The sequence below is a fragment of the Pinus tabuliformis genome, chromosome 2_2, assembly GCF_031772625.1.
Source record: "Pinus tabuliformis cultivar Carrire ecotype Pingquan chromosome 2_2, CPIR1, whole genome shotgun sequence".
NCBI lineage: Eukaryota > Viridiplantae > Streptophyta > Pinopsida > Pinales > Pinaceae > Pinus > Pinus tabuliformis.
In genome coordinates, this window is record NC_142300.1 from 752,558,794 (window position 1) to 752,586,607 (window position 27,814).

The 27,814-nt window shown below is 37.9% G+C and overlaps 2 protein-coding genes and 1 pseudogene across 2 annotated transcripts; all 3 read right to left on the bottom strand.

Moving 5' to 3' along the window:
• Positions 1-10,902: 10,902 nt before the first annotated feature.
• LOC149194876 (protein NUCLEAR FUSION DEFECTIVE 4-like) lies at positions 10,903-11,931 on the bottom strand. The gene has a single exon (XM_089407830.1). It carries the CDS (start codon positions 11,929-11,931, stop codon positions 10,903-10,905), a length of 1,029 nt encoding a protein of 342 aa, XP_089263956.1.
• A 3,688-nt stretch (positions 11,932-15,619) lies between these two features.
• Positions 15,620-17,289, bottom strand: LOC149194877 (ABC transporter B family member 15 pseudogene; annotated as a pseudogene).
• A 1,531-nt stretch (positions 17,290-18,820) lies between these two features.
• Positions 18,821-19,515, bottom strand: LOC149194878 (putative multidrug resistance protein). Its single transcript, XM_089407831.1, has 3 exons — positions 19,261-19,515; positions 19,123-19,177; positions 18,821-19,005 (listed from the first exon to the last, which is right to left on the bottom strand). The coding sequence occupies exons 1-3, from the start codon at positions 19,513-19,515 to the stop codon at positions 18,821-18,823; spliced, it is 495 nt and encodes a 164-aa protein (XP_089263957.1).
• Positions 19,516-27,814: the final 8,299 nt, after the last annotated feature.

Consider the following 27,814-nt stretch of genomic DNA (forward strand, 5'->3'; position numbering starts at 1 on the left):
AAATCAACTAATTGACTGTGGAATAACATCCTCCCCATGGAACAAATCCTTAGTAGATCTTAGGTTGAGACTAGTGTCAACATTTCCTAAGTCTATAAATCAAGGAGACCACTCTGATCAGAATCCTAGTCCTTTTCCATCTTTTGGAAATATTGGTGGTCATATGGAAATGCTGTCCCTTCTCGAATTTACCATTGGTTTTGGTTATTTTCAACCTTTTTGGTTTTGAATGTACAAAATTCTTCTAAACCTATTTTTCCTCCACCTAAGAAATATCAACCTCAAGATGATCCTAAATTTGACCCTTTCCATTCTTCTCCTGTTCGGTCTTCTTCCTCTTCATCTAGTGAAAGCCTCCAAGTTAGTAACTAGATGGATAAGAAGAAGAAGAAAAGGAAGATTAAGAAGAACCAAAATAAGCAGGGGGTAGCCAAGCAACCATTACACGAGATGCAACTAGTATGGAAAAATATTCCATTCAACCCATCAAAGTTAAATTCCATTGAAAGTTATGTGAGAGTGATCACCTTCTTAGTGATTGTCTTAGTATTCCGAAGGTATTATAAGTGTGGTCCACTGGTTCACATCAGCCTTTGTCATCAGCTTTTGGAGATCATGCTGGTGATAAAAGCTCAAATAGTGATAGAAAGGTCAATGGGAAAAAGGGGAAGTCAAATTTCCCTGTAATTTATGTCAAGGGAATCATCCTATTCACAGCTGTCCTTATATGGATGAAGCCTCAAATGTTTTGGAAAATCTTACAGCTTCTAAGCCTCGAATTCCAGCTGGTTATCTAAAGCTTTCCTCCAATGCTCCACTAGTTGATGAAGTGATTGATTAGAATCCATCTCCATTCAATCCCACTCTCTTTGAATGTGAATACCATGAGTCGATTATCAACCAACCATTGGTTGAGAAAATGGTTGAATCGACTCCACCCTTAGTTGATCATACCTTTCCTGTGGAGAGTGAACTTCATACTACTCAGGTTATTCTCATTTCATTATATTCCAATGAACATGTTGGAAATCCTCCCATTCCCATAGCACAAGGGGGAAAGCCTCCCATTCTCACAACACAAGGGGACATTTCTCTCGTTCCCACAACACCCCCTCCGAGCAGTATGGTCACATCCTTTGATTGGAGTCGACTAGTAGGATATCATCCTCCTCTTTACATGCCCTTCTAGATCACAGTAAATGATTACAAGATGGTTGTATCTCACATAATAATAGATGAAACTGCATCTGTTAGTATTTTATCCTCAACTACTTAGCAAGCTTTAGGTTCTTCGCAGCTTGTGCCCATTACCTAGAATCTATTCACTTTTAATAGAAGAACTAGTGAATTGTTATGGATCCTTCCTCTGTTACCTATTACTTTGGGAGGATATAAGGTCTATAATGATGTGATGGTAGTCCAAGGTTGTTTGGATTTTAATTTACTGCTTGGGTGTGACTATGTTTATGTCATGGGAGAGCTTGTCTCTTCACTCTTTCATGTGATGTGTTTCCGTCATGAAGGAAGAATCATGACCATTGACCATGTTTCATTCATTAGTCCTAATTTGACTCCTAATAAACTAGCTTCCCTAAATGGGCCTTGTATATAAGTGGTATCTTGCCCACCACAGAGTAATTATATCGCATCCTATTCCATGACCACGTCTACTGATGATCTAGTAGGTGATGTAGTGCATCATTTACTAGGGGCATTGGAGTATGATTTGTTCGGTGTATACTTTAATCCCTTCCATAGCATTGTTCTCCCATGTGATGAGAAGCCATGGCCTTCTACAGGTCATGATCAAGGTCCTGAGGCATAGTTCCTTGTCTTGTGTCAAACTCCTTAAAAAATGAAACAAGGTTCCCTAAGCAGAGTTATTTTTCTTGTGTCAAGCTCATTAAAAAAATAAACAAGGTTCCCTAAGCAGAGTTCCTTTTCTTGTGTCAAACTCGTTAAAAAAATGAAGCAAGGTCCATGAGCAGAGTTCCTTTTCTTATGTCAATATCATTAAAAAAATAAACAAGGTGTCTTTGAGAATAGTTCTTTTCCTATGTCAAGCTCGTTAAAAAATGAAACAAACCCACTTCCATTTCAAGTCTTTTATTAGATCTTGTAAACTCCCAATTGATTCTTTCACTTGATCTCATAAATGAACAGTCATTCCATCGACATGTTAGTAACGAATAGTCTATTTAGGTGAGTGTAATGAATCTTGGGGGGCATATGCCTAGAATTGAGTCATTATGATGAGGGCATGTAAACTTATTCCAAGAATAGTTTTTTTTCTATTTCAAGCTTGTGTAAAAAAGAAACCACTCTCAAGAATAGTTTCCCATGTTTCAAGCTTGTGAAAAAATGAAACCATCTTCAAGTATTTCAACCATAGTTTCTCATGTTTCAAGCTTGTGTAAAAATGAAAACATTATCATCCTATACTTTTGTATTGCTATTTTTGTCAGTCCATTTCTTCCATATGAGCCTTGGTTTTCTCATTCCATCATTACCATCCGCTTGGTCGATCATACACTTCCACTTGGTTGTTTTGCCCTTTCCCGAGGAACTACTATGATGAGTGATCTTGTTAGTCTTCCTCTTGACCTCTATGTGTTTTGAGTAGTTCCATCATGACTGTTGGTTTGTGTTATATTATTTCCACGTAGTTAATAGGGGTTTTGAGGGGTACCCATAACCCCACTTTATGGGGTCCAGGGCAGTGCCTCGAAAATTTTGGTTTTGGACCCTATGTTAGGTTGGGTAGACCCACCTATGGTTTTGTGCATGATTTTCGCACATGTTTTTGGACGCAATGGTTTTAGGTCCATGGTATTGGATGCTTCAGCATGTATAAATATGTATTGTAACATTGAAAGGCACATAAGGAAAAATCAAGCTAGTAGTCCCGGTTTTGGGATCCAGGGGAAAATCTCTGTGTATATGTGTTTTATGTGTTATGCTCTCGCATTGTTTATTTTATGTGTTTTAGAATTCATAAGCAGGTAATTTTTGTACGGGGTTAAAACCTACATTTGGTATCAGAGTTGTTTTGGCTTCAAGGGGACACCTTTGTTGCTAAGGGGTTTTTCTTGGGCCTATGGTATACCTTGTTCAGTGGGAGATCTGCGAGATCAATTCTAGTGGTGAAAGAAGATGACAAGCAGTGGAAAGATAGAGATCGAGAAATTTAACGGTCAAAGTTTTGAGTTGTGGAAACTCAAGATGGAGGATCTGTTGGTGGATAAAGATTAGTGGATCGCGGTAGATCCAAGTACTAAACCAATGGGAGTGTCCGATGAAGAATGGAAGAAGTTAGATCAGAAGGCAAAGAGCACAATACAATTGTGTGTCTCAGATTCAGTATTGCTGAATGTATCAGGGGAAGCTACGGTGAAGGCTTTATGGGACAAGTTAGGGACTTTGTACCAATCTAAGTCTTTGGTGAATAAACTGTTCCTATGGAAAAAGATGTATAGCCTGAGGATGAAATATCGAGACTCAGTGATAGATCATCTGAATGCATTTAATACTATGGTAAGTCAATTAGCATATGTTGATATTAAAATTTTAGATGAAGATAAGTGCATCAGTTTTTTGTGTTCTCTACCAAATTCATGGGATAGTCTGGTTATTGCAATAGGTAGCAATGCAACTGCCTTATAGTTTGATGAAATAGTCTCATCCTTGTTGGCGGAGGAGATGAGACGAAAAAATATGGAGAGCCATAATGGTGATGCCTTTTCTGTATGACGGTCCCAAAATAGAAACAAAAATAAGTCATCGAGTGGGAGATCTAAATCTAGAGGGAGATCTAAATCTCCAGGAAAACCTATAAAGGTGGTGTGCTAGAAATGCGGAAAGGAAGGGCACTACAAAAGGGACTATAAATCTAAATCTCGTGATAAAGGAAAGGGATCTGATGATGCTCCTTCTGTATAGGCGAAAACCACCTTAGATGAAGGTGGGGATGTGTACTTGGCTTCTTCAAGTACACATGTAGATCATGAGGCATGGTTGATTGACTCAGGTGCATCCTTTCACTTCACTCCCCATTGAGAGTGGTTCTGTGAGTATGAGAAATACGATGGTGGTGATGTCTTCTTAGGGGATGATAGGAAGGCTAGAATCATTGCTCGTGGAAAAGTAAAGTTGAAGTTGCAAGGTGGAAGGGTTAGAACACTTCCGGGTGTTCTGAATATTCCTGCATTGGCCAAAAATCTGATTTTTGTAAGCAAGCTGGATGATGCAGGTGTAAAAATAGTGTTCGGGAAGGATACCTACAAAATGGTTTGGGGAGCACTAGTATTGATGCGGGGAGTTCGGATTAGAACTTTGTACAAGCTGCAAGGTAACACTGTTATTGATGGGTGCAACAATTCTGTGGTTCCTGAAAGTGGAGTAGAAAATCTAGTGGTCTCTGGAGAGAAGACCATGTTGTGGCATCAAAGGCTTGGACATATTGGAGAGAAGGGCCTTCGAATACTTCATGGTAAAGGTATGTTAGAAGGTATGAGTAATAGCTCTCTGGATTTTGATTTCTGTGAAAATTGTGTATATGGGAACCAGAATCAGGTGAGTTTCCCCTCTGGTAGTAAGAGGGCAAAACAGAGATTAGAGCTTGTGCACAGTGATGTGTTTGGACTTGTGAAGGTTCCATCACTACGTAAGTCTGTGTACTATGTATCATTTATAGATGACTTCTCAAGGAATACATGGATATATTTCCTTAAGAAGAAATCTGAAGTCTTTGAAAGGTTTAAAGAATTTAAGGCTCTCATGGAAAATCAAACAGAGAAGAAGATAAAGGTGCTGAGGACAGATAGTGGTGGAGAGTTTTGTAGCAAGGAATATGAAGAAATCTATAAGAAGTGTGGTATATCACTACAGAAGACTACTCCATATACACCTCAGCAAAATGGAGTTGCAGAAAGAATGAACAAGACGATGATGGAAAGGGCAAGAATCATGCTCAGTGGTGCCAGATTAGGACAGGAATTCTATGCAGAGGTGGTGGATACTGCATGTTACCTAGTCAACAGGTCACCTTCATAAGTGTTGGAGGATAAGACTCCACAAGAGGTATGGATTGGTAAGAAACCCTCTCTTTAACATCTAAGGGTATTTGGATGTGATGCATATGTACATGTTCCAAAGGAGAAACAAACCAAGTTGGATAGTAAATCTAAAAAGTGCATCTTTATTGGGTATAAGGATGGTTTAAAGGGTTATAAGCTTTGGAACCCAATAACAGGGAAGGTTGTGTACAGCCAAGATGTGGTGTTCAGAGAGGTGAAAGATGTTATTAAATATGAAGTTCAACCAAGGGAACCTGAGAAGATAGAGTTTGAGCTAAAGGAGGAAGAATCAGACTCTACAACAGAGGAGGAATCAGAAGATGAAGAGCCACAAACTCCAGCTGTGACAAGATCAGTTCGAGAAAGAAGGGAGCCAGAAAGGTATAGTCCATCTTCTTTCTGTTCAAATTTTGCTTTGTCTATTACTAATGATGATCCCAGAACTGTGAAGGAAACAGTGGATTTAGAGGATGGAAAACTCTGGAAGGAGGCCATGGTTGATGAAATGGAATCTTTGCACAAAAATGAGGCTTGGGATCTAGTGGATTTGCCAGCTAGAAGGAAACCCATTGGCAGCAAATGGGTTTTAAGACAAATGCAGAAGGAAAAATGGAGAAATACAAAGCTTGGTTGGTAGTAAAAGGTTATTCCCAGGTGTCGGGAATTGATTTTGGTGATATTTTTTCTCCTGTTGCCAAGGTAACTTCTATTAGATTACTTTTATCTGTTGTTGCTGCTTTTGATTTTGAGGTAGAACAGATGGATGTGAAGACAACATTTCTTCACGAGGATCTAGAAGAGGAAATATACATGAAGCATCCTCAAGGCTTTGCGGTAAAGGGTAATAAAAAACTGGTATGCAAGTTAAAGAAGTCTTTGTATGGGTTAAAACAGTCACCAAGGATGTGGTATCAGAAATTTGATACATTTATACAGGGACTTGGTTTCACCATAAGCAAAGCAGATCATTGTGTGTATTTTAAATTAATTGGTGACCATGTTATTTATCTGGTCTTGTATGTGGATGATATGTTGCTGGTTGGAAATGACAAAGAAATTATCCAGGATTTGAAAACCCAATTGTCCTCCAAATTCGACATGAAATATCTTGGTGTTGCAAACTATATTTTGGGCATGGAAATTAAAAGATATCGGGCAAAGAGGAAGCTCTGATTAAACCATAGGAATTATGTCGACACAATATTGCAGAGGTTTAATATGCAGGATAGTAAACCGGTGAAGGTTCTTATTCCTGTAGGTGTGAGGTTATCTACTGAACAGTGTCCCAAGAAACAAGAAGAGGAAGAGGACATGTTTCGTGTTCCATATTCAAGTGCAGTCGGTAGCCTGATGTATGCAATGGTCTGTACTATACTAGACATTGCACATGCAGTGGGAGTACTGAGCAGGTTTATGTCAAAACTAGGAAAGGAGCATTGGCAGCAGTGAAGCGGGTTTTTAGGTATTTGCGTGGCACTAGTGATTATGGTTTTTGCTACCAAGGAAAACTAGGATTGGACAGAGTGTTGGATATTCATGGCTTTTTTGATGTAGACTGGGCTGGAGATCTAGATCAGAGAAGATCACAAGTGGGTATGTTTTTAACCTATTTGGAGGTGCAGTTAGTTGGATGAGTAAGAAACAATCTGTAGTGGCACTATCAACTATAGAGGCAGAATACATGGCAGCCACTCATGCAAGCAAAGAAGAAGTTTGGTTGCAGAGATTGTGTTCAAGTATTGGGTTAGTACAAAAAGCTATAAGGATAGACTGTGATAGCTAAAGTGCAATTTTCTTAGCAAAGAACCTTGCATATCATTCAAAGACAAAGCACATAGATGTTTGGTATCACTTTGTGAGGGATATGATAGAAGACAAAAAGGTGTTGCTGGTAAAGGTGGACACTTTGAAGAATACTCAGATGCATTGACAAAATCTGTGAGCTCTAAAATGTTCTCTTGGTGTAGAGAGACAATGGGCATTTCAAGGCTGGAAAAATGACTAAGCTCTCTTGTGGCCCCCTGTGGAAAGAAAACAACAAGTTGAAGAATGCTGGGTTGTGTTATATTTTTTCCACGTAGTTAATAAGGGGTTTGAGGGGTACTTGTAACCCCACTTGATGGGGTCCGGGGCAGCCTCCCAGAAAATTTTGGTTTTGGACCCTATGTTAGGTTGGGCAGACCCACCTATGGTTTTGTGCATGATTTTCGCACATGTTTTTGGATGCGATGCTTTTCGGTCCATGGTATTGAATGCTTCGACATGTATAAATATGTATTGTAACATTGAAAGGAACATAATGAAAAATCAAGTTGGTAGTCCCAGTTTTGGGATCCAGGGGAAAATCTCTATGTATATGTGTTTTACGTGTTATGCTATCGCATTGTTTATTTTATGTGTTTTAGAATTCGTATACAGGTAATTTCTATATGAGGTTAAAACCTAAAATGACTAGAAATAGTTGTTTCCCTTTATACCAATCATTCCTACAGGAGGAGTTATCTTTCAACTCTTTTTAGACTCCCAAAATAAGAAAAGCTTTTCAAGCACTTGTCTTTTCTAACTCGTTAAAGTAAATGAAAATATGTCTACTCATTATAATTTTAATCCTTTTCCAGATTGAGATAGACTAACTACAAAAAATGAATACCTTAGTTGAACATGGCTAAGAGGTTCTCCTCAGTATCATTTTTTTCCTTTTCGGGTCGAGGGGACTATCTACGAAAAGGAACATTTGGAGTTTTATTTTTTTCCTCTTTTTAAAACTCTCTAAACATGAAAAATATGACAACTTTCACCTTCACTGGACTCGTAAAAACATCAAACAATGATGGATTCATCGAACATGGTGGGACTTAACCACTCTTTCTCTGGGTTTACTAAATATTCTCAGAGGGATTCATCTGAAGCATGAACTTATAAATCAAGTATATGTTATCCTCCTGAAGCTTATAAAAAATAAAGAGGTACTAACCAACAATGGTTGGGGAAATTGGGAAAACAAGGTACTCCACTTGTTAATGGCAGCAAGTCAGTCTTGAGCACAACATTGTTCCACTTCATCATTGTGGTTGTTAGGTTAGGAAATATGCTTGTATTTTGGTTCATCATATCTTTTTAAAGCCTCCATTTTTTATTTCAGGTCAATGCTTCCAACTCCATTCAATGTCGCTGGTGTATTCAAGAGAAGTAATTCGGTTGATATATGTTATGATACTCTTAGGCCTTCATTCCATGCATGTCATTCCTGATCCAGTTTTGTATCATCATTATTCTGTCTCAAATCATGATACTTGTTTCGTGTCATTGATGGGGGATACATCAAGGCCCTCCTTATTCATGGCCACATGAAAAATCTATCAATATTTGTCATATTTATCAAAGGAGTATACTATATTGTTATAATATAATGCATTCCAAAATGGAAATACTATTTTTTTAGAGGACTTGTGATTCCAAATGCACTAAGCAATGGGGATATAAATTTCTTTGGTTCATTATAAATGTTCATGTTGGCTATAGAATGGTCTATTAATCCCTAAATGAAAAGAAAATGGAAAATGAACATAGGAGAGTTTGGATCCTCACTTGTTTCCCAATGACTAGTTCCATTGAAGCTATCTTGTGTGCTTTGTGTGGTTGTTTAGCAATGTCTAGTTCCATTGAAGTTGTCTTGTGTGATTTGTGTAAAGTAGGGTATGAAAGGCATAGAACTCCCTTTGTTATCTCCCAAATCTTGCTAAGGATATATCAGGCTAAATAATGAAAATTTGAACATAAAAGTTGGGATAAAATGCAACATCAATACAAAATTCAACCTCATGCTTAATTATATATAACTCTTTGAATTGCATCTTCTTTTCATAATCAAATGTTTGATGAAAAAATAAATTGGAAACAATATTTTCTAATAGATTTATTACCTTAAATATACAAATTTTGATGTGTTCCCACTAATATTTAACATTTAAATCAATATGCAAATGAAACCCATAAACAATAACCACCCGTATTTCAAAGGGAAATAAAAAACAAACATGCATAATGAATAAATAAATAAGACAAAAAATTTGAGAGATTAAATAACATCATAAAATAATAAATAGTAAAATATTTATTAATACATGTCACTCGTCATCTATTATATCAAAATTGAAAATTTAAATATAAATTTCCGTAATTTTTAGTTATATAAATATCTTTAATAAAAATAAATAAAAAATTGTTATAATTTAATTTTAATAATTTTAATAAATTATTATAATTTAATTTTAATAATCATAAGAAATGTGTTCATTTTTAAAAATAAATATAAATATTCATATATATATATATCCCTCTTGCAACTTTTTGTGGCCTACCAACAAAGCTATCCATGAGTATTTGTCCTAAAATACCAAATAATCAAGAAATTCTAATTTTAACACTCCATTCAAACGAATGAAACAAAAATGCAGATGTACTTTGATGTGGAAGATATCTTTCTTCTTCGATGTGGAGGGTATCTTTTTAATCGTTACAATAGGTTATATGAAAGAGCGTAGTCTAAAGTGTCTATAAACTAGCAATTACACCACATGTTGCAATGGGAATATCGTAAGGCATGTTGCAGAAACTTGGATAATATTACTCTGATCGTCTAACAAAGTGATCTAAGGGCTCACCACTGCACATAGTGGCATGGAGGGGAGTTCTTCTCAAAAGGAAATGCCTTAAGGCATAATTAGTAAACAATAACATAATAGATAACCACATGCCATTCATTAACATAAAATGTTGTGTGATAATGTAGAGTTAATATGTCTAACATTGATAAAGACCAAATTAATTTATATTAAACCCATTATGTAAAATTCATAAGATTAACAAACAGAGACAAAATAGATAACCATGTGTCATTCACTAAAATAAAATGTTTAGTGTGATATAGAATTAATTAATTTTATCCTTAAAACAAGACATTAAGAATCATCAAAACTTTCCTTTCTCTTCTTTGATATTTAAAATAACTAGTATATAATGATACTCATTAATGCAAACTATAACACCAACACAAACCTATGTTAAAGATGAGAAGGATTACAATAAATTGACAACAAAAAATGATTAACATGGATGTCTTACTTATGTTAAACATATTTTGTGTTATATTCTTTGTAGATAGGTAATGTAAAGTATGTTCATATATTTTTTTCATATTAATGTATTAAAAACCTTTCAATATATCAACATGAAACTTAAAAAAAATATGTGATAAAAAAACTCATTAATAAATGATTAGAAATTCTAACCCAATTCTATTACATTTTAGAAACCTCATGTTGATTGTTCTCTTCATCTTTAGAGTCGTCATCTTTAATTTGGTATTTGGTATAGATATCCCCTTTGTAAAAATCCTTGGTTCTCATCCCAAGCCACCCACACATGATGGAACCAACAATTGCCACAATGGCCATTATGATAAATGTCTCATGGAAACAACTCACTCCTATGCATGTCAGTTCACTCTAGTATGGTGCAGAGGTAGGTGAGGAGGCTCTAATCAAATCATGTTCCAAGTTATGTTGTTGTTTTGTAGCTTCTAAATCATAGAGATATCCTGCAACTCTTACAGATAAAAAGTAAGTTGCAATGGGGCTAGCAGAACCTACTAAATTATAGAAGGTGGAGTAATGTTCCAACCCAAAAAGCTCAGAATTTATGGAAAAAATCACAGGCCACTGAGCTCCAAAGAAAAATCCTATTACAATGGAAGCCACATAGAGAGCCCCTAGAACTGCAAATGCTATGAAAAGGTGGCCTATAGAAGAAATGGCTAAAAAACTTGTTAGAATGAGTGGCATGGGAAATTGTACTTCTTTAACAAAAATTCAGATAAAAAACCTACAACCACTCTGCCAAAGAAGTTCCAGATACTAATGAGAGACACAAATGTTCTCACATCCATTAAATTGAATCCAAGGACGACCCCAATCTGACCCATGTTGTCTATGGCAGTGAGAGCTGCCCCAATACCACATATTGACCCTATGAACATAATCCACATGTGTAAGTTCAACAAGCCTTGAAGAATTGAGTAATTTTCTCCTCGCATAGGAGCCTTGATATACTTTGAATATATTCCTCTTAATCCAAGCTCCTTGAATTCTTCTGAAACAGAACCAGGAGCCTTGATACACCATGAATATACTTTTGTGAGACTTACTCTAAAATTTTTCAGTACCCCTGTTACAGAATCACCATCAATATTTGTTTCCTGGACATATTTGGGTTGATCTACATGAGTCTGGGCCAACCCAAGCTCCCTCTTCTCTGCTTGGAATTTGTTAAATTCTTCCTTTGCAACCACTCCCAGGGGTGCCATGAGAAAAATTGCAATTACAGCAGCCACAATCTTAAACCCAATGGAAGGGAACTTGGAATGATTTTCTACAATGATAACAACCAAAAGAAACCCAACTAGGGTCAGGGCTATGTATAGATATGTATAGAAAAGAATCTCTTCATTTTTCTCTGCATCTGACTTTATCAGGCGTACCATGAACATGGATCTGAAGCTTATTGCACATGGCAACCATCCAATGAGAAGAATCAAGGAGCTGGGATTGTTCCCATAAGATGCATGGTAGATCTGAGTAAAAATAGCTCCACTCAGTCCTACAAATCCCTTGAGAAGCCCCAACACCATCCCTCTGCTGTGAGGGAAGTTGTTCACACTTGTTATCATAGCTGCAGTGTTGGTGAAGGTTTGGGAATTGGATCCCACTGTTATGTACACAAACATCAACCATTTTTTATGGGTGGCAATACGGTCTGTGACAGTGAGCCACACCATCAAAAATCCAGTGATGTTCATTAATCCACCCACTGCAAGCACCACTGATGGAGGAACAACTTCGTACAACAAGCCATAGAAATAATTTTGAACACCTTAAGAATTCTCGAAATGTTATGAGATTAGTAAAGTGATAGGTTGTGCATGCCATGTGACTTCTTGCGAAATGGTACTTGACTGTTGGGACGTTTTAGATAATATTTGAAATTCATTAAGGTAAAGATTTGGACTACTTTTAGATCTAATTTATTATTCTCTGCATTATTTTTATCCTATCTATTTCAACTAGTGACGCGTTTTTATTGATTTCAGATCCAACTTAACCAACAACATGGTTTGGGTGCCCGAGGTGCAATTCTTTTTTTTCAGAGAAAAAAACAGCATAGCTTTATATTAAGAGTATATAAAGATCTTCAATACATAATTCAAGATGATTGATTTGGCATGGATATGCCCAGACCTCTTTATAAAAATGCAGACAGATTCCCATACAGGCAGATAATGTCTATCATCCTTAGCAAAAAACATTATGTCAGACTAAGGATTCTATGCAATTTAGAAAACATTTCCCAAGATTCAACTAGGGGAAAGTGATGATGCCATTTAACAATAACAACATGGTTTTCAAACCCAACTCACGTTTGAGAGGAAAGGCTTATGGGAATCACACTAATGAAAATTGGAATTTTGACATTTTGAATGAACAAAACCGTGGTCCTCGAACTAATAGGCCAAAAGGCTATCAGATATCTTCATAAATGAGAAATTCTGGTAGCGAAGATGGGTTGGGAAATTGTGAGATGAATGGAAATGTGATAAATAGAGAGAAATATAACCTCGCAGATTTTTCTATTGAGTATGATGATGCAAAGTTTTTTGTAATAAAATCATATAGTGAGGATGATGTTCATCATAGCATCAAATACACTCGTAATGGAAATAAAAGTCTAGATGGAGCATACCAAGAATATTTTCGGTAAAAACAATAAAGGTTGTCTAGTGTTTTTATTTTTCTCAGTAAGTCTAATGCTATCCTTTTGTCAGTACTGGTGATTTTGGATTGGTTAATTACTGTTATATTATATCAGTAGCTTTTATAATTGTCTCATGTTGTTCTTTTGTGCATTCAAGGCTAATATCATCTTCTGTGACTGACATTATTCAGGTTAATGCAAGTGGTCAATTCTGTGGTGTGACGAAGATGGTTGGTAGTGTAGATTTTGACAAGAGCATGGATTTCTGGCAGCAAGATAAGTGGAATGGTTTTTTCCTTGTAAAGTGGCACATGATAAAGGATATTCCAAATTCACAATTTCTCCAAATTATCTTGGAAAACAATGACAACAAGCCTGTGACAAACAGTAGAGGCACACAAGAGGTAATCATTTACAACTTGCTTATTTTTTCATGCTCGAGTTACTAATATTTTTGCATATGCTTTGCAAAATCTTTGTTGGATTCCCTTTTTTAAATTTCAATTCTTCTTTCATGTATAAACTTTTTTTTTCACATATGCTTGCTCATGTTGCATATCATTGGCTTTGAGATAAATTCTATCCCTAATCTACCATGTTAAATAAGATTTTTGGTATTATGTCCCCACTTCACATCTTAGCATTTGTCACTGTAAGAAAGAAAAGGTGTGAGGACTAGTTCCTCTTTGCATTGATGACTAAGATCATTTGTGTTGGATTTGAACCCAATATGTTGAATGCATCAATTTTTTTGTTGAAGTTGACATGTTTGTCTGATGCAATAATTAACATTTTTTCCATACAGATCAAATTTTCATAGGGTATAGAGATGCTGAAAATTTTCAAAAACTATTCATTGAAAACATCAATACTTGATGATTTCACATTCTATGAATGTTGTCAGAAAGTTATGAAGGAAAAGAAACTGAGGCAACAAGCTCAGCAGCAGCAACAGGTATGCCTAATTTGAAACTAATTTTGTAATGTTTTTATTTTTTTGGGGCAAAGGTTATAATTTTTTCCCTGCTTCTATTGTTAAAGTCAAACTATCATATGCCTTCTTTTTGCAGCTTGTAGTTCATGAAGGTTCTCATGTTCAGAAGTTAGGCGAGGATGGCAATGTGGTTAATAGTTTTGATTTCAAGGCATCAAGATTAAGGTTGCCAGTAACCAGTGAAAATGGTAATCTACATTCAAAATCAAATGGGACTCGGAGTGTTGATTCAAAGAATTTGGATGAGAAGATATTTGAAATAGTTCAATCCAAAGGGGTTGAAACAAAGAAACATGATCCATAAATAATACATGTTGATAGCCCAGGAGTTTTAATTGTTGGTTTTGTAGCCTGCTAGTAAAAGACTAGAAAGGCTTTACTGTTGTCCCTTTTGGAATGATCTGTAATCCAATTTATATCATATCTGGTGTGATTAGAAAATTATAGTTTATATTTTATTGAGGTGTTAGGGTCACCTAATCCATTGAAATTAGTTACAATTGCAGTGTGCCCATTGTACCATAGTATCTGCTCTAGGTAACAGGTACAAGGCGAAAGGACCATCTCCTAAAGGGATGTAACTCCCAGTGATTTGTAATTGTAGGGAATACCACACCATTCAAGTGTGGTTGTGATTTTGGTTAATTTATTGAAAACAACTTCCAAGTGTCTACGATTTCTAACGATGCTCTTGTCTCTCTTGAAATGACAATGTCATGTTTCTCTATTCAATGTAGTATTTTCGCAGAGATTTTCTGAGGAAGAGATCTTGCATCATAAGATGAAAGAATTGTTATCAGTTCTTGATGACTCTATTCTAGAGTGGGATATAGATAGTTATGTTATGCAGTGTGATCTTATTTTTTTCCTTGAAAAGATGTGTGCCAAATAAGAATATAATAACAATGTTTATTACATTTCATATTGAACGAACAACTATTTACATTTACACTGCTATGTATATTTCAATTGCGCGCTACTGCGTACTTCCCTTGCATTTCATTGCAACAAAAACAAAAACAACATGTGATATTGCATATTACTCGAGCCATACTCCCATAAAATAAAAAACATTAAAATTAAAGGTTTTACCTACGTTTACCAACCGAAGTAAATACATTAATTACTTTACTGTTAAACCTGGTGGTAAAAATGAAAACTTTCACTTCGCGTTAAATCCTAAATGACTTCATGTTGCAGGCCTGTACACAACCGTTGATTTAATCGAACGGCTCACAGTCAATATCGCACAGACATTTTTGTTGAAGTTTACGCTCCGAGAAAAAAACTGCTTTGGAAAAACTGCTGTCAACGTGTCTGCTGTTGGGTGTTATCGCTGCCACTCCGGAAAATACCACCGTCTCATGAAAAGTGGTGCGATAAACACTGGCGGTTTTCCTGAATTAAATGTTGCAAGTGAAATTAGTATTTCAACATAACTATGGTAAATACTCATTATTCTATATTGACAAAATATAATTATGGTGAACATTTTGATTATTGAGTTATCAAAATGTTAAACTTTTTTGAGCTAAAGAGTAAGAATATAATAACTTGATAACCCATATAATGAGAATATAATAACCTAAAAACCCATATAATGAAATATGTGATATTTTAGCATTAAATTTTATAAAAATCCATGCTTTTCCAACACTCTTGCCTGCAATTTGATTCGTTGGGAGGTAAATACTCGTTATTCTACATTGACAAAATATAACTACGGTCATGAATTGTGCTTTTACGAAACTTGAAGACAAACATGTGTGTCATAGCCGTTTGGAAGTTGGATAATGAAGTTGTGGGCGTTAGAAGCTTTTGCAGCATTAATATTTTCATCCATTGTCGCATCGTCCTTTCCAAACAAAATATTGTCGCGAATGGAAGCGGCGAACAATGTAGGCTCTTGAATAACTAGCCCAATTTGGCTACGCAGCCATTTCAGTTGCAGGCCTTTGATATTCTCTCCGTCCAGAAGAACCTCGCCTTTAATTGGATCGTAGAACCATTCTAATAATGAAATGGCTGTCGATTTTTCGGATCCACTACTACCCACAAAAGCCAGTGTTTCGCGTGCAGTAATAGTGAGACAAAAATTGTGAAATATCATGTTATCTGGTCTTGATGGAAACGCAAATTGAACGTTGCGATACTCGACCTCACCGAAGACAATTTCGAAAACTTTTCCTTTCCCATCCTCTGAATCTATCTTTGGTACTCTGTCAATCATCTCAAATATGCGAATGGCAGCAACGCCTGCCTCGGAGAAGTATTTGAGATTTGGAAGCACGCTCACCAGAGACCTGAATTTGAGATTAACTATTATGTTTTCCAGCAAACGGATAAAGGAGGCATAAATAAATAAGACAATTAAAAAGGGATATATGTTGTAAGTCTTACAGTCCACCAAGGATTATACTTCGTGATTCATCACCAACCGTGTCACGCCCCTACACCTGCGGTAGTCTTTCAACCGCTTATAGCGAGGTGCGGCACTACCAACTATTTTCCTTTCACCAATACTTTGTAGACTACGCCTAACATTCCATTTATCCTACTTAGTTTGTGTTTCGCAACCAAGTATTATTAATGTGTTCCTTTATACAAGTGAAAACCCATAACATTCACATAAACAACATTATACAAGAGAAATGCACAATAGTATAAAGGGAGGGGCAACTCCCTGCAATGAGTCTGCCCAAATCAATATATTATACAATCTTCACTTTTACAAAGTACAAGTTAAATCTTGGGAAACCCCAAATTTACACTTAGCCAATTTTTAACTTCAGCAAACTCGGTTGCCCAGCTTGTCGGCACCTCCGCACGGTCGCCACACGACTCACCAACCTTTCGTTCACCTCGTCGCACGATCGTGTTGTTTGCCCAACTTGGCCGCGCCTCGTCGTAACCATGTCGCCACACACGGGTGCCTCCGCACAAGTCACACCTCCGTTCACAATCTCAACACTTAACCAAAAGTCACACCGTGCACACTTGCACGACGGGCGAGTGCTCACCCGAATCACCCAAGAACTCATGCTAAGTCGTCGCACAAACCGGGCGCCCACGCCTTCATTTCACCGTCGGGCGCTCCTTCGCACAACCCGGGCGCCACACTCATGCATGCCCTTCTCCAATCGGCGGGCGACCTCTACCCGTGCCCTTCACCCAAAACCAAGATGTGCGTTTACCTCTGTGTGGCCTTGCCCAGGGACGGGCGCATCACCCAAGTTCTGTGCCTTCCTACTTGCTGCGTCCACCCATTTGATCTGCGCACTTCTTCACATGAGCGAAGTTGTTGAGGGATGGTTGTTGTGTCCAAATGAGCTTTGCGTCTTGCTAGTTTATACGGGCGGTAAGCCAAGGTCGTGGCTGCCCAGCTGACCTGCCCACACCCTCAAACTCCATCGCATATGCTACTAAATGTGAGTCGGCCTTCCTCCAAACGCTCCACTTGTTGGTCGCCTCGTGGGTGGTTCATCCATGCTCCCACGCATACATATACCCATCACTCTCCCCTCCTACGCATCACATAACACCTCCACGTTGATGGTCCGAGCTCATTCCTTTGTTATTTGTCATCGCACTTCACCCGGAGCTCGTGCAAGGACTACAGGTCCTTACATCCTCGTCCACGTGAAGTCGTTGTCGTCCTCGACAACATACCATCGTGGTAGTCATCCACCAAGATCATCAATATCCATCTCATCCATGATGTCAACTCCTCCACATACTGCAAACATCCCTCCAACATATGTAGAACCACCATCTCCATCATGTCTCGTCCCGGCAACCATCTGTCACCAAGATCACCATACCAAGGTATACACCCCATTGGTATTTTATACATCAGAAATCATATCAATCCATGACCATCGACCACCCTATCACAATCTCCACATGCTGCTCTCCATCGTGGAAGGCTGGCCCCTCCATCTCAAGCTACATGCTTCCTACAACCTCCCATGTCGACCTCATCATGTGTCGTCCTCATGTGAACTGCTGCCATGATACTCCAACACAATGCTAACACATCTTTGTACATTGAGCTCCCTCATGTTTGAACTAGTTGGGTAGCTAATCCAACTGTCATGCCCAAACCATGAGAATGCACATCCTCATGCCATCATCAGTTGTTTCTCCGGACATCCCATCACATCCTCAACTCGATCAAGAATCTATTTCCATACAAGTGTAAGCCATGCTCAGGTCCATGAAATAGTCTCCATATCATCGGCAACACGTTGTCCATGATGTTTGGTACTAATGTGCTGCATAAAGTCAGTCGCATCTATCCCAACATCATCCATCTGTAAAACATCCATCTCCTCAAAGTGAAGAGATCATCTTTGACTCTCGATGTGCCACATTCGGGTCCATGAAACAACCTCCATCATCTTTGTATGTGCCATCCCTCAAGTCTGCCATAGAAACAAGTATACCCCTGTCTCATCTATCCATGAGCTGCCCATGATCATAGATCAATCAGCTCCCATGTGTCAATAGTGGTTAAGTCTCGGCTCAACCCATGCCCAAGTGTTGCCACCAAGGCATCATTATCGTTGTAACTCCATTACTCCAAAGTGTCTCATATCGATCCTCCACATCAAGTCACTTTTTTAAGCCACACCCATAGATGTACTTGAAAGTATGCATCCCATCCTGCATCAAAGTCTCTGACCTCAGCTCCTCAATGCATTAGATCCTCCAAGTCCACCATATATGAAGTCCTTAAAAGTCACAACGATATTGGGAAGCTGAAAATCCTCCCACAAGAGATGTATTAGAATCCACCCCATTACAACCATTGAATGCACATTAATTCGCGTAATTAAATTTCTAACATAGAATCACTGGTTTTTTCTTAAATGCACAAGAACAAACTTCTAATATATATTGCTACTTGAACTATATTTTTTATATGTATGGAATGATGAAATCAGACCTTTTCACTAAAGGCGTCCTGTATGACGAGGATGTCATTGTAAACACTGTTAACTATCTCAGCAACATGCTTGCCTCTGCTGTCGAACAATCCAACGTCCTGCCTAAGAACAGCTTTCAAATACTTTCTGCGCAGCACAGATGACTGTCTTTCTCCGATCCTTGTCCAGCAGTAACCCTCTGAAACGCAAGGCCAATGTTCAATATATTATTCTAACCTTAAACCCTATCACACAATATTATGTCATCCTAGAAAATTGAACTGTACAAACTCTTTGAGAGTATTGTAGACATCACCTAAAAACGCTGCAAGCGATACTCCAGCTGCCAAATACAGAAAAGGCAGTATTTGCTGCATCATGATCAGAACAGTATTATTAAATTTGAACACAGATAACCCAAAGCTTACATATAAATAATCTGCAGATGTTTTACCTTGTTCGTTGTATTCAGGAAATAACCATGTTTCAGAGCTGGTGGATCAGATCCGAGACTATTTATTAATCTACTCAAGATAATCAAGACTCCAGCGCCGGCTAGGGATCCGTAAGCAATTGAACCCAAGGTGCCTAACACCATCATGAAAACATCTGCACAATCCGCATATTTGAAAATCTTCAATAATGACATGCAGCTGGCTGTAGAATTCCCTGAACTTCCTTCCTGGTGGGTATTAACACGGCCAGCCATCAGGGTAACGACAGGCATTCGGGCAATAACCGTTTTTCGCAGATTGTTTGCCGGCAATGGTGTAATACATCATTCTTGAGAGATGTTATTTATAGATTCATTCCATTATTATTTACATGTATTAATCTTCCTTTTCAGTAAGTGCGATATGATTGTTGTTTCCTTTTGTAACACATCTTTTTTTAGAGATGTCATTGATAGTCTCATTCTAATACTATTTACAGTTATTAATTTTCCAAATCACTGATGCAGTATGATTCTCATGGTCTGTACATGGACGATAAGGAATCAATTACCAACGACAAAAAAACATAAAAAATGAATCCGATTGGTTACACGCATACAACTATTGTTTAAAAGTTGATAGCAAAACAGCAGTGGCCAGATCATGGCCCGTGCTATATAAGACGAGTTGAACGGCGAGCAGGATCAAAACTGGATGATAGCAGACAGTCTTACGACAAAGGAGATTTTGTACGGCGGGAATAAACATTTGACAGTTAGCAGACGGGGTTATGACACTTGGGATGGCGAGCATTATCAACCTCTGGAATTATCTATGGTTGTGTGCACTATTTCTCTTCCTTCCATTATGTTTATTTCGATTGAATGTGCATACCACTCGTCGTACTGAGATCCGATAACTCTTGATGTCTTATCAATCTTAAAGTCTCTGGAATTATCTATGGTTGTGTGCACTATTTCTCTTCCTTCCATTATGTTTATTTCGATTGAATGTGCATACCACTCGTCGTACTGAGATCCGATAACTCTTGATGTCTTATCAATCTTAAAGTGAGCCCAAAGTTTATTGGGCATCTTTGATACCTCCTCAAATACCATGAGGAAAAAGGGGACTTTGTTAAATTTTAAAATACTACGAAGAGGAGTACAACTTGTGACGTATTGATCTACCGTTCAAAATTCGTTTTGTTTTGTTAATTTGAACTGGAGGTTAATGTATACCAGCAATTGTACGAAGAGGTGCAAAGAACCTCAATAATACGAAGAGGTGCAAGGAACCTCAATAGAGAGATTTATTAGGAGAATGTGGAATGTCATAAAATATAATTAAAATTTTTTATAACGCTAAGAAAAAAAGTTATAACTAGCATTTGTACTATATGTTGCAAAGGAAACGCCTTAAGGCAATGGCATAATAAACATTAGTGATTTTGTTTTTTTATTGGTGTTTTTTTTTATCATATGTGATGTTTTAGGAAGATTCCAACCAAGATATGTTTAAAGTGAAGGTAATGCACAACACTTCACTCGAAAAGATTTATGAAAATGCTCTTCATTAAGATTCTGAAATCTTTATAAGTAAATGTTTTAAATCAAACATTTCATAACAAAGTAATCTCATATCACCTTAATTCACAATGCAATGGATAATAGTTTTTGTTCATTAGAAATTGGTCTAATTTTATGAGGAAAGCTTAATAGAAAGACTTTAGTAGTAAGAGGAACATTAATAAACTCCCTCATCATTTGTTATATAATGTTGTTAATTTAGCTACTTGTTGCTTCTTATCCTTATTTTAGTCGTGTAATATGTCCAAACTATAAAATAATGGTATTATTTATTCTCTTTGGACCATTGTATCCTTCTAGTGCCATCAATAAATTTCAATTTTCAAAGTAAGGTTTCCTTGTTCCAATAAAAAAATGTGTAGATGTAATACCTCTCTATTGAATTTCTCTAGCTTTTATTCCCAAGAAATTTTATTAAAGATTCAAAAACATTTTTTTAATTTCTCTGGCACAAAAATAAATGTTTGAGCTTAAAAAAATATCGTACTTGACACAGAGTTCTTTTTTAAAAAATGATGAAATCACAATCGTAACAGAATCCAGTTCGCATAATTGAGGAAGAAGACAATTCTATACTTGTAATGGAAAACTTGTTAAAAGATCAAAAATAAAATAACCAATTACGAGATGTGGACAAACGTACAAGTGGAAGAGAATTGCCTAAGTAAATAGATCATCAACGACACTATGCGAGTTATCAATTTAGGGCTTGAATAAATTATTTATGAAGCTTGTGAAATTCGGGAGAATCAAGGTATTATTGTTGAGCTTGATGACAATATATCAAGTTGTTGCAGAGACATTTAAACAATTGAAAGAACAAAAGAAATTGCATTCATCTTTGAAAAAGTTAGACTTGTTGAGCTTGATGACAATGTGTTGAGTTGTTGCAGAGACATTTGAAGAATTGAAAGAACAAAAGAAATTGCATTCATCTTTGAACAAGTTAGACTTTGTTTAGATTGTCTTAAATAAATGTCTTAACAACCCATATTGTGTAGTAGTGCTAGAGCCTTGTGCCCTGAAGGATGTAGAGTTTACCTTGGGTGCCAATATTTAGAATGAGGGGAAATGCTTGGAGGTTTTCCCCAAAATATGTTGTTTTATTAAAAAAAATGACAACTAAATTCATAGTCTTCATAGATAGGAAAAGTTGGAGCATTTGAGGTAATTGCACTTATATTAGATTTCCAAAACTATAGGTTTCAATTTTGTCTTTCATATTGGAGTAATCACACAATTAGTTCCCTTGATTCCCTGTGTCACTGCTCAACTTGAGTTTTAAGTTATTTTAACATCAGTAATCATTCATTTGTGTGGAGATTGGCTTTTGTTTTGACATATTCAATTAAGGAGTTAAACTAAGATTAAATGTACCTAACCTAACCTAAGCGAAAATTTAACAAACAAAAAAAAAAACTTAAAACTTACTATATAATCATTAAAACATGTATTATTTATATGATTATTATTATCTCATAATTGAGTAAGGCTTCTTATTTCTTGTTATATCATAATTGCAGAAGGCTTCTGTTGGTCGCTCTAATTGTTTTCACAATTCGAGCTCCACATAAATTGTCAACCCGAGGAGGTCTTTTTATTTCAAAGATAATAACGCACTGGATATGCTCAATTTCAAAAGCGGAATCGATGTTGTAGTAAAAGAAAGATACACACCTGTTAAATTCATCAATCTACTAATTCACACTCTACTTAATCAAAGCTGAAGTCAATTAAATTATAGCAGAAACGATTTCTCTGTTACAGCAAAGGAAAATCAATCTACAAAGAAAGAAATCATTCAACCATATCAGGAACAGGACCCTATTCCTTGGTGAGGAACTTAAGCACCTCCTGCCTGGCACTTAATCACATTGTAAGAAAAGTAACTTCAAGAGATCAAGACCCTATTCCCAGGAACAAGAACCTTCAGCACTTGCCCTCTTGTTTCTAATCACACTGCAGGCAAAGGAAAGCAATCAATGGGAGCAAGACCCTATTCCTTTATGCAGGAATCTTCAGCACATGCTCTCAACATCATTCATTCGTGCATTCGATACGTGTAGCGCTAAGAAACAGAGTATTGCAAAACTGTGTAACTAGTGTTTCAACAACAGAATTAAGGTAAGTGCAAACACATAAAGAAATAAACAAACTACAGGAACCAAAAGGGTGAATCTTGTGAGGAAGGCGGGCCCTTTCCTTCTCACAAGATTCCCCAGGAGAAAGAATTAAATTGAAACGCTCAAAAGAAGATTTTATTCATCTGTCAAAGTAACTGATACATTACAGAAGGAGACTAGCTCCAGTTCTCACACAATACTCTCCTGTAACTTACAATTCAACCCCCCTCTAATGATGATGTCTCCTCTTTTTAAAGAGGAGACATCTTTTACAATTTACATGAGAGCGAATCTTCATCATCTCGATTCTGTTTTCTTTTCCAAAATAGGACTATTCTGTTCTTTCAAAAAGAGATGCTGTTACAACCGAGACAACAAAAGTGCTATCTTCAGGATAATCCAGGTAACCGTATCTTCGTGCTGCTGCTACTATTCCACAAAATGTTCTTCCAGAATCGCAAATTACGCATAACGGGATTTGCGTGCTTGACGGCTGTTTCAGCAACTGAGTCAGCTGTTTCAGCAACGGAGTCAGCTGTTTCAGCAACGGAGTCAACTGTTTCAGCAACGGAGTCAGCTGTCTCAGCAACGACCGCTCGTTCCCAACAAGGCATATAACTTATCTGCGATCTTTGACTTGTGTTAGCAACAATGCACTTCAATTAATGATAAAATATAAGAGTATTGCGGAATTAAATGTAAGACAGATTAAACATATAATAAAGAAGAGGTTTCTATATACCTTGGGATAAAGTGGATGAAAAAGACAATGAAGTTCATGGTTTAAGAGTAGAGTGGTGTCAAAATATATAGCAAAAATGATACATAGTGGAGTCCTAACATCCCCCCCAGCTAAAAATGTTGCATGTCCTCAGGCAACCCCTAGTCTGAATCAGAGTCTGAGTACTGGGACTGAGCATGCAAATTACTCAAGCAGTAGCTGGAGAAGGTGGCATCTGTAGGAGCTCGGAATCCGCTGTCGGTCTGCAAATGTTGCCATGCCAAGGCTTCCTCTCTGTCAGTCAACTGGTAATGACATTGATATTTGTCTGAAGGCAGCCATAAAATTGGAAAACGAAAATGATACCCGATCCAGTTTACTCCACAATGTTGAATGCAATCAATGTACTTAGGGACCCTGGATAATGCAGCTTGAAGATTGAGAGGGTTAAAAGGATGATAATCCTGTCTTTCCTTACATGACTGCTGCCAAAAGATATCATTGGCCTTCAATGCAGCAGTACCCTTCATTCTAATGTGCTGTTGACACTTAAAAAGTATTGAAGCCTGTAATTGCTGCATGTACTCGTTCATTCCTGGCTTCTGCAAGAATTCATAATATTGTGCTATAAACGTGGCTGGGCCTACAGGCTCTGGTCTAATCCACAGGAGTTTATTCTCCTCATTATGACTGCTTGCAGTGAACGCAGTCTGCCCAGTGAGCTGGTTAGACAAAAACGAAGCAAATGCTCTGATTTGTATATCTCCTGCAATTGGAATAAGATTAACTCTCCTATCTTCAGGAATGGCCTCATTATGAAGGTAGAGTTCGCACAGCAGATGCTGGTCACTTTCAGGGGCCTCCTTAAAGGTCTCAACAAATTTCTCTGAAGTCATTAATTCATATGGTCTGCCATTTGCTATTGCTTTTAATTGGAAATAAACTAATCGTTCAGAAAGAAAGAGAGAGTAGTTTACAGAGGGTTTGCGCGTAACCATCAATTTCCGCACTAATGAAAACATCAAGGCTATCTTTGCCTTAGACTCTCTGGCTTCCTTTTTATACTCCCTGTGCTCTTGCATTATTTGGTCCCAGCTATCCCAGTTGGCATATACATGGTTCTGCCATTGTAACTTATGCTGTCGTAATATTATATCTTGTTCTTCAGCATATTGCTTCTTCCATTTGTTCATCTGTTCCAATTGATTCCATGGCAGAGTCTGTGTCTTGGCATCAGAAGTAATGGGTTGGGACGTTGTTTCCTCTGTCTGAATGGCTGCATCAGAAGTAATGTGTTGGGGCATTGTTTCCTCTGTCTGGATGGCTGCATCAGAAGTAATGGGTTGGGGCATTGTTTCCTCTGTCTGGATGGCTGCATCAACCTGCAAAGGATGGGATATCTGTGGTTTGATTTCTTCTTCTTGCTTTATAGAGGGTCCTACTGGTTCTTGTGGAGCAGTAGGGCATTCCTCTTTTATTCCACCTGTCGTAGATGTTTCAGGGAGCTGAATTTTAACTACTTTGTAGCCTGCATCCTGGTAAATGCTGCCACACTCCTTGCACATATATTCCATACATGGCTCCTTATTTTGCATTGAGGCTACGTGTGCTAATGTATGGAGATTCAGTTCTCTTTCAAAAGCCTCTCGAGCCATGGTTAGTTCAGTTTTGTAAGCTTCTAATTCAGACTTCAGGAACTCATTTTCCTCCAGTAGAGATGTCATAGTATGTGAACCTTGTGTGCTGATTGGCTCTGTTGGAATATTTTGTTGATGCACAGTCGTAGCTGGTTCTTGTACCACAGTGGGTGGTTCTTGTGTTTCATCCACTGGGCGAGAAATGGGTTCTTGTGCTCCAGTGGCTGGTTCTTGTGTTTCAGTCACTGGTGATTTCCCACTATCGTCCTGCTTGGTGTATTCTTGTGCCTCAGTGACTGGTTCTTGTGGAGCAGTCACTTCTTGGCCCATAAACAATGGCATATTACCCCGGGGCACTGGTTCTTGTGTGGCAGTGCCTTCGGACGAGACGGGTTGGGAAGTTTGGGATGGGGATAAAGGTTTTAGTAGAATAGTGGTAGGGTCAGGGAAAATGGAGGTGGATTTTGTCTCAACAGTCGTTTTCCTTTTTGTTTTTGGTAGGAAGGCAGCAAAATTACTGCCTTTCCTTTTCTTTGAAAGGGAGGGTTTCTTTCTGGGGACAGGGTTTTCCGGAGGGGTAAGAATTTGAGATGTGGACCTTGTCCGTGGTCTGGAGCCTGCGACTGTTGAGGTTTTCTTCTTTTTCTTAACGGGTGAGGAAGGGGGTGTTAGAGAGTCGTCACTAGGGACCGAAATAGTGGAGGCAGTTGGCTCTGCTAAATGAGGCGAGCTCGGGGTTGGGTCAACTGGGGAATTCGGAATTTCTTCTTGCTGTTCTTCATGAGGAATTTCTGGAATGTCATGAGGAATTTCAGATGGTTGGGCTGTTTGGTCCTGCTGAGGAATTTCCGGAATATCCTGAGAATTTTTGGGTGGTTGGGATGTTGGGGCTTGTTGAGGAATTTCGGGCGGCTGGGGAATTTCAGGTGCTTGTTGAGGAATTTCGGGCGGCTGGGGAATCTCAGGTGGGGCATGCAGAGGGGGATTTTGCTGAGCAAAACCCCTCTGTATTAGCAACTGGCATAGACGGTGATGGGTAAGGGATGACATTGGAGATTTAGCTCGTTTACAATAATAAGACATGTTTTTAATACAACCAAGCAGATAATAGGGGATATTAATCAGTCGTCCATTCCTCAAGTGATTCATCAAAACAAAATCATGATTGTACACTACCTGATAACGCCCCTCACATGTTAAGTAGTGTTTGATGAACTCTGCCACTGATGGCCATGGTTGAGGAAGTGAATGCAGACTAACCCCGCGGCCTCTGGGTTCCACTTGCTCATCCGGGTGCAGAAATTCTTGCTGCGCATTAAGAACGACCTGCTTCCTGCTAAACCAGCGAGTACCCTCAGCTGGCAACCCTGATACCTGAACTATGTCATCCTCTGTCACTGAAATGCGAACCCCTTGGACCACTGAAAAATTGTCTTCAAGGTTTTGTGCAAATTCTAAGACTTGTTCCTGGTTAAATTCCCCCAACCTTTCAAAATATACTGTCCATCCCGCTTGTTGGAAGATCTGATAGACTTCAGGAAACAATTGAAGAAGACTTATGGAGCCGGGCTCATGTCTAACGGCCGACCCTCCCATGGCTGTAGCTTTGAGTTTTCCGCAGAGGCACCGACACAGTAAACACAGACCCTGATCGCGCTAGTTGTTGCAACAGAGGCTGCATAGTCTAAATGACGGCAGAAATAGATATGACAACGGGCGACAGCTTGGTTCATGCGAAATGATTGTTCTATTTTTGGAATTCCCCCCCCCCCCTACTTATGGTGTAATAATGATTGGACGTGTAAAGATATGCAATCATTATAAATGAAATCCTCTCTTTAATATGATTTAACCGAATTACATTAAAACCTTATACCTTACATTTTACCTTTGATTTAATAATTCGAAGTGTCGGTTGCTTCAAAATAGCTTTAATGTACATGGAAGAATCTGTAGATTTTTTTTAGAACGGGAGTGTAATTGAATCTGGTACGTGCTGAATAATTTTCACCAAAAGGATCTGAAGTATAATCGTGGAGAACCAGAAAACTCATATAACATCAAAGAGGGATACTGTTTTGATGATAACAAGTTGCTGAAACTAGTGTTTGAGCAACTGGAAAATGAACGATACGTTGCTGAAACAGGTGTTTCAGCAACGGGAGAAATCAATAATACGTTGCTGAAACAGGTGTTTCAGCAACGGGGAAAATTAATGATACGTTGCTGAAACAGGTGTTTCAGCAACGGGAAAAATCAGAGAAATGGGATAAATGACTTAGGTCTGTGAATGGAGAAAATATTTGATAAGGGATCATTTCAGCAGTAAGGGGTGGGAAATACTGACTGAAGGAGGATATTTCAGGGATGGTGGGAGTGGGAATAATAGAAATAATGTGGGTATGGAGGGATATTGCTTTAGGAAAAAGGGTAAAATGATGGGAAGAAGCTTCTTGATTTAAAGCTTCAGATCTTCTCATGATGAATCTGTCCTCCTTATTGCT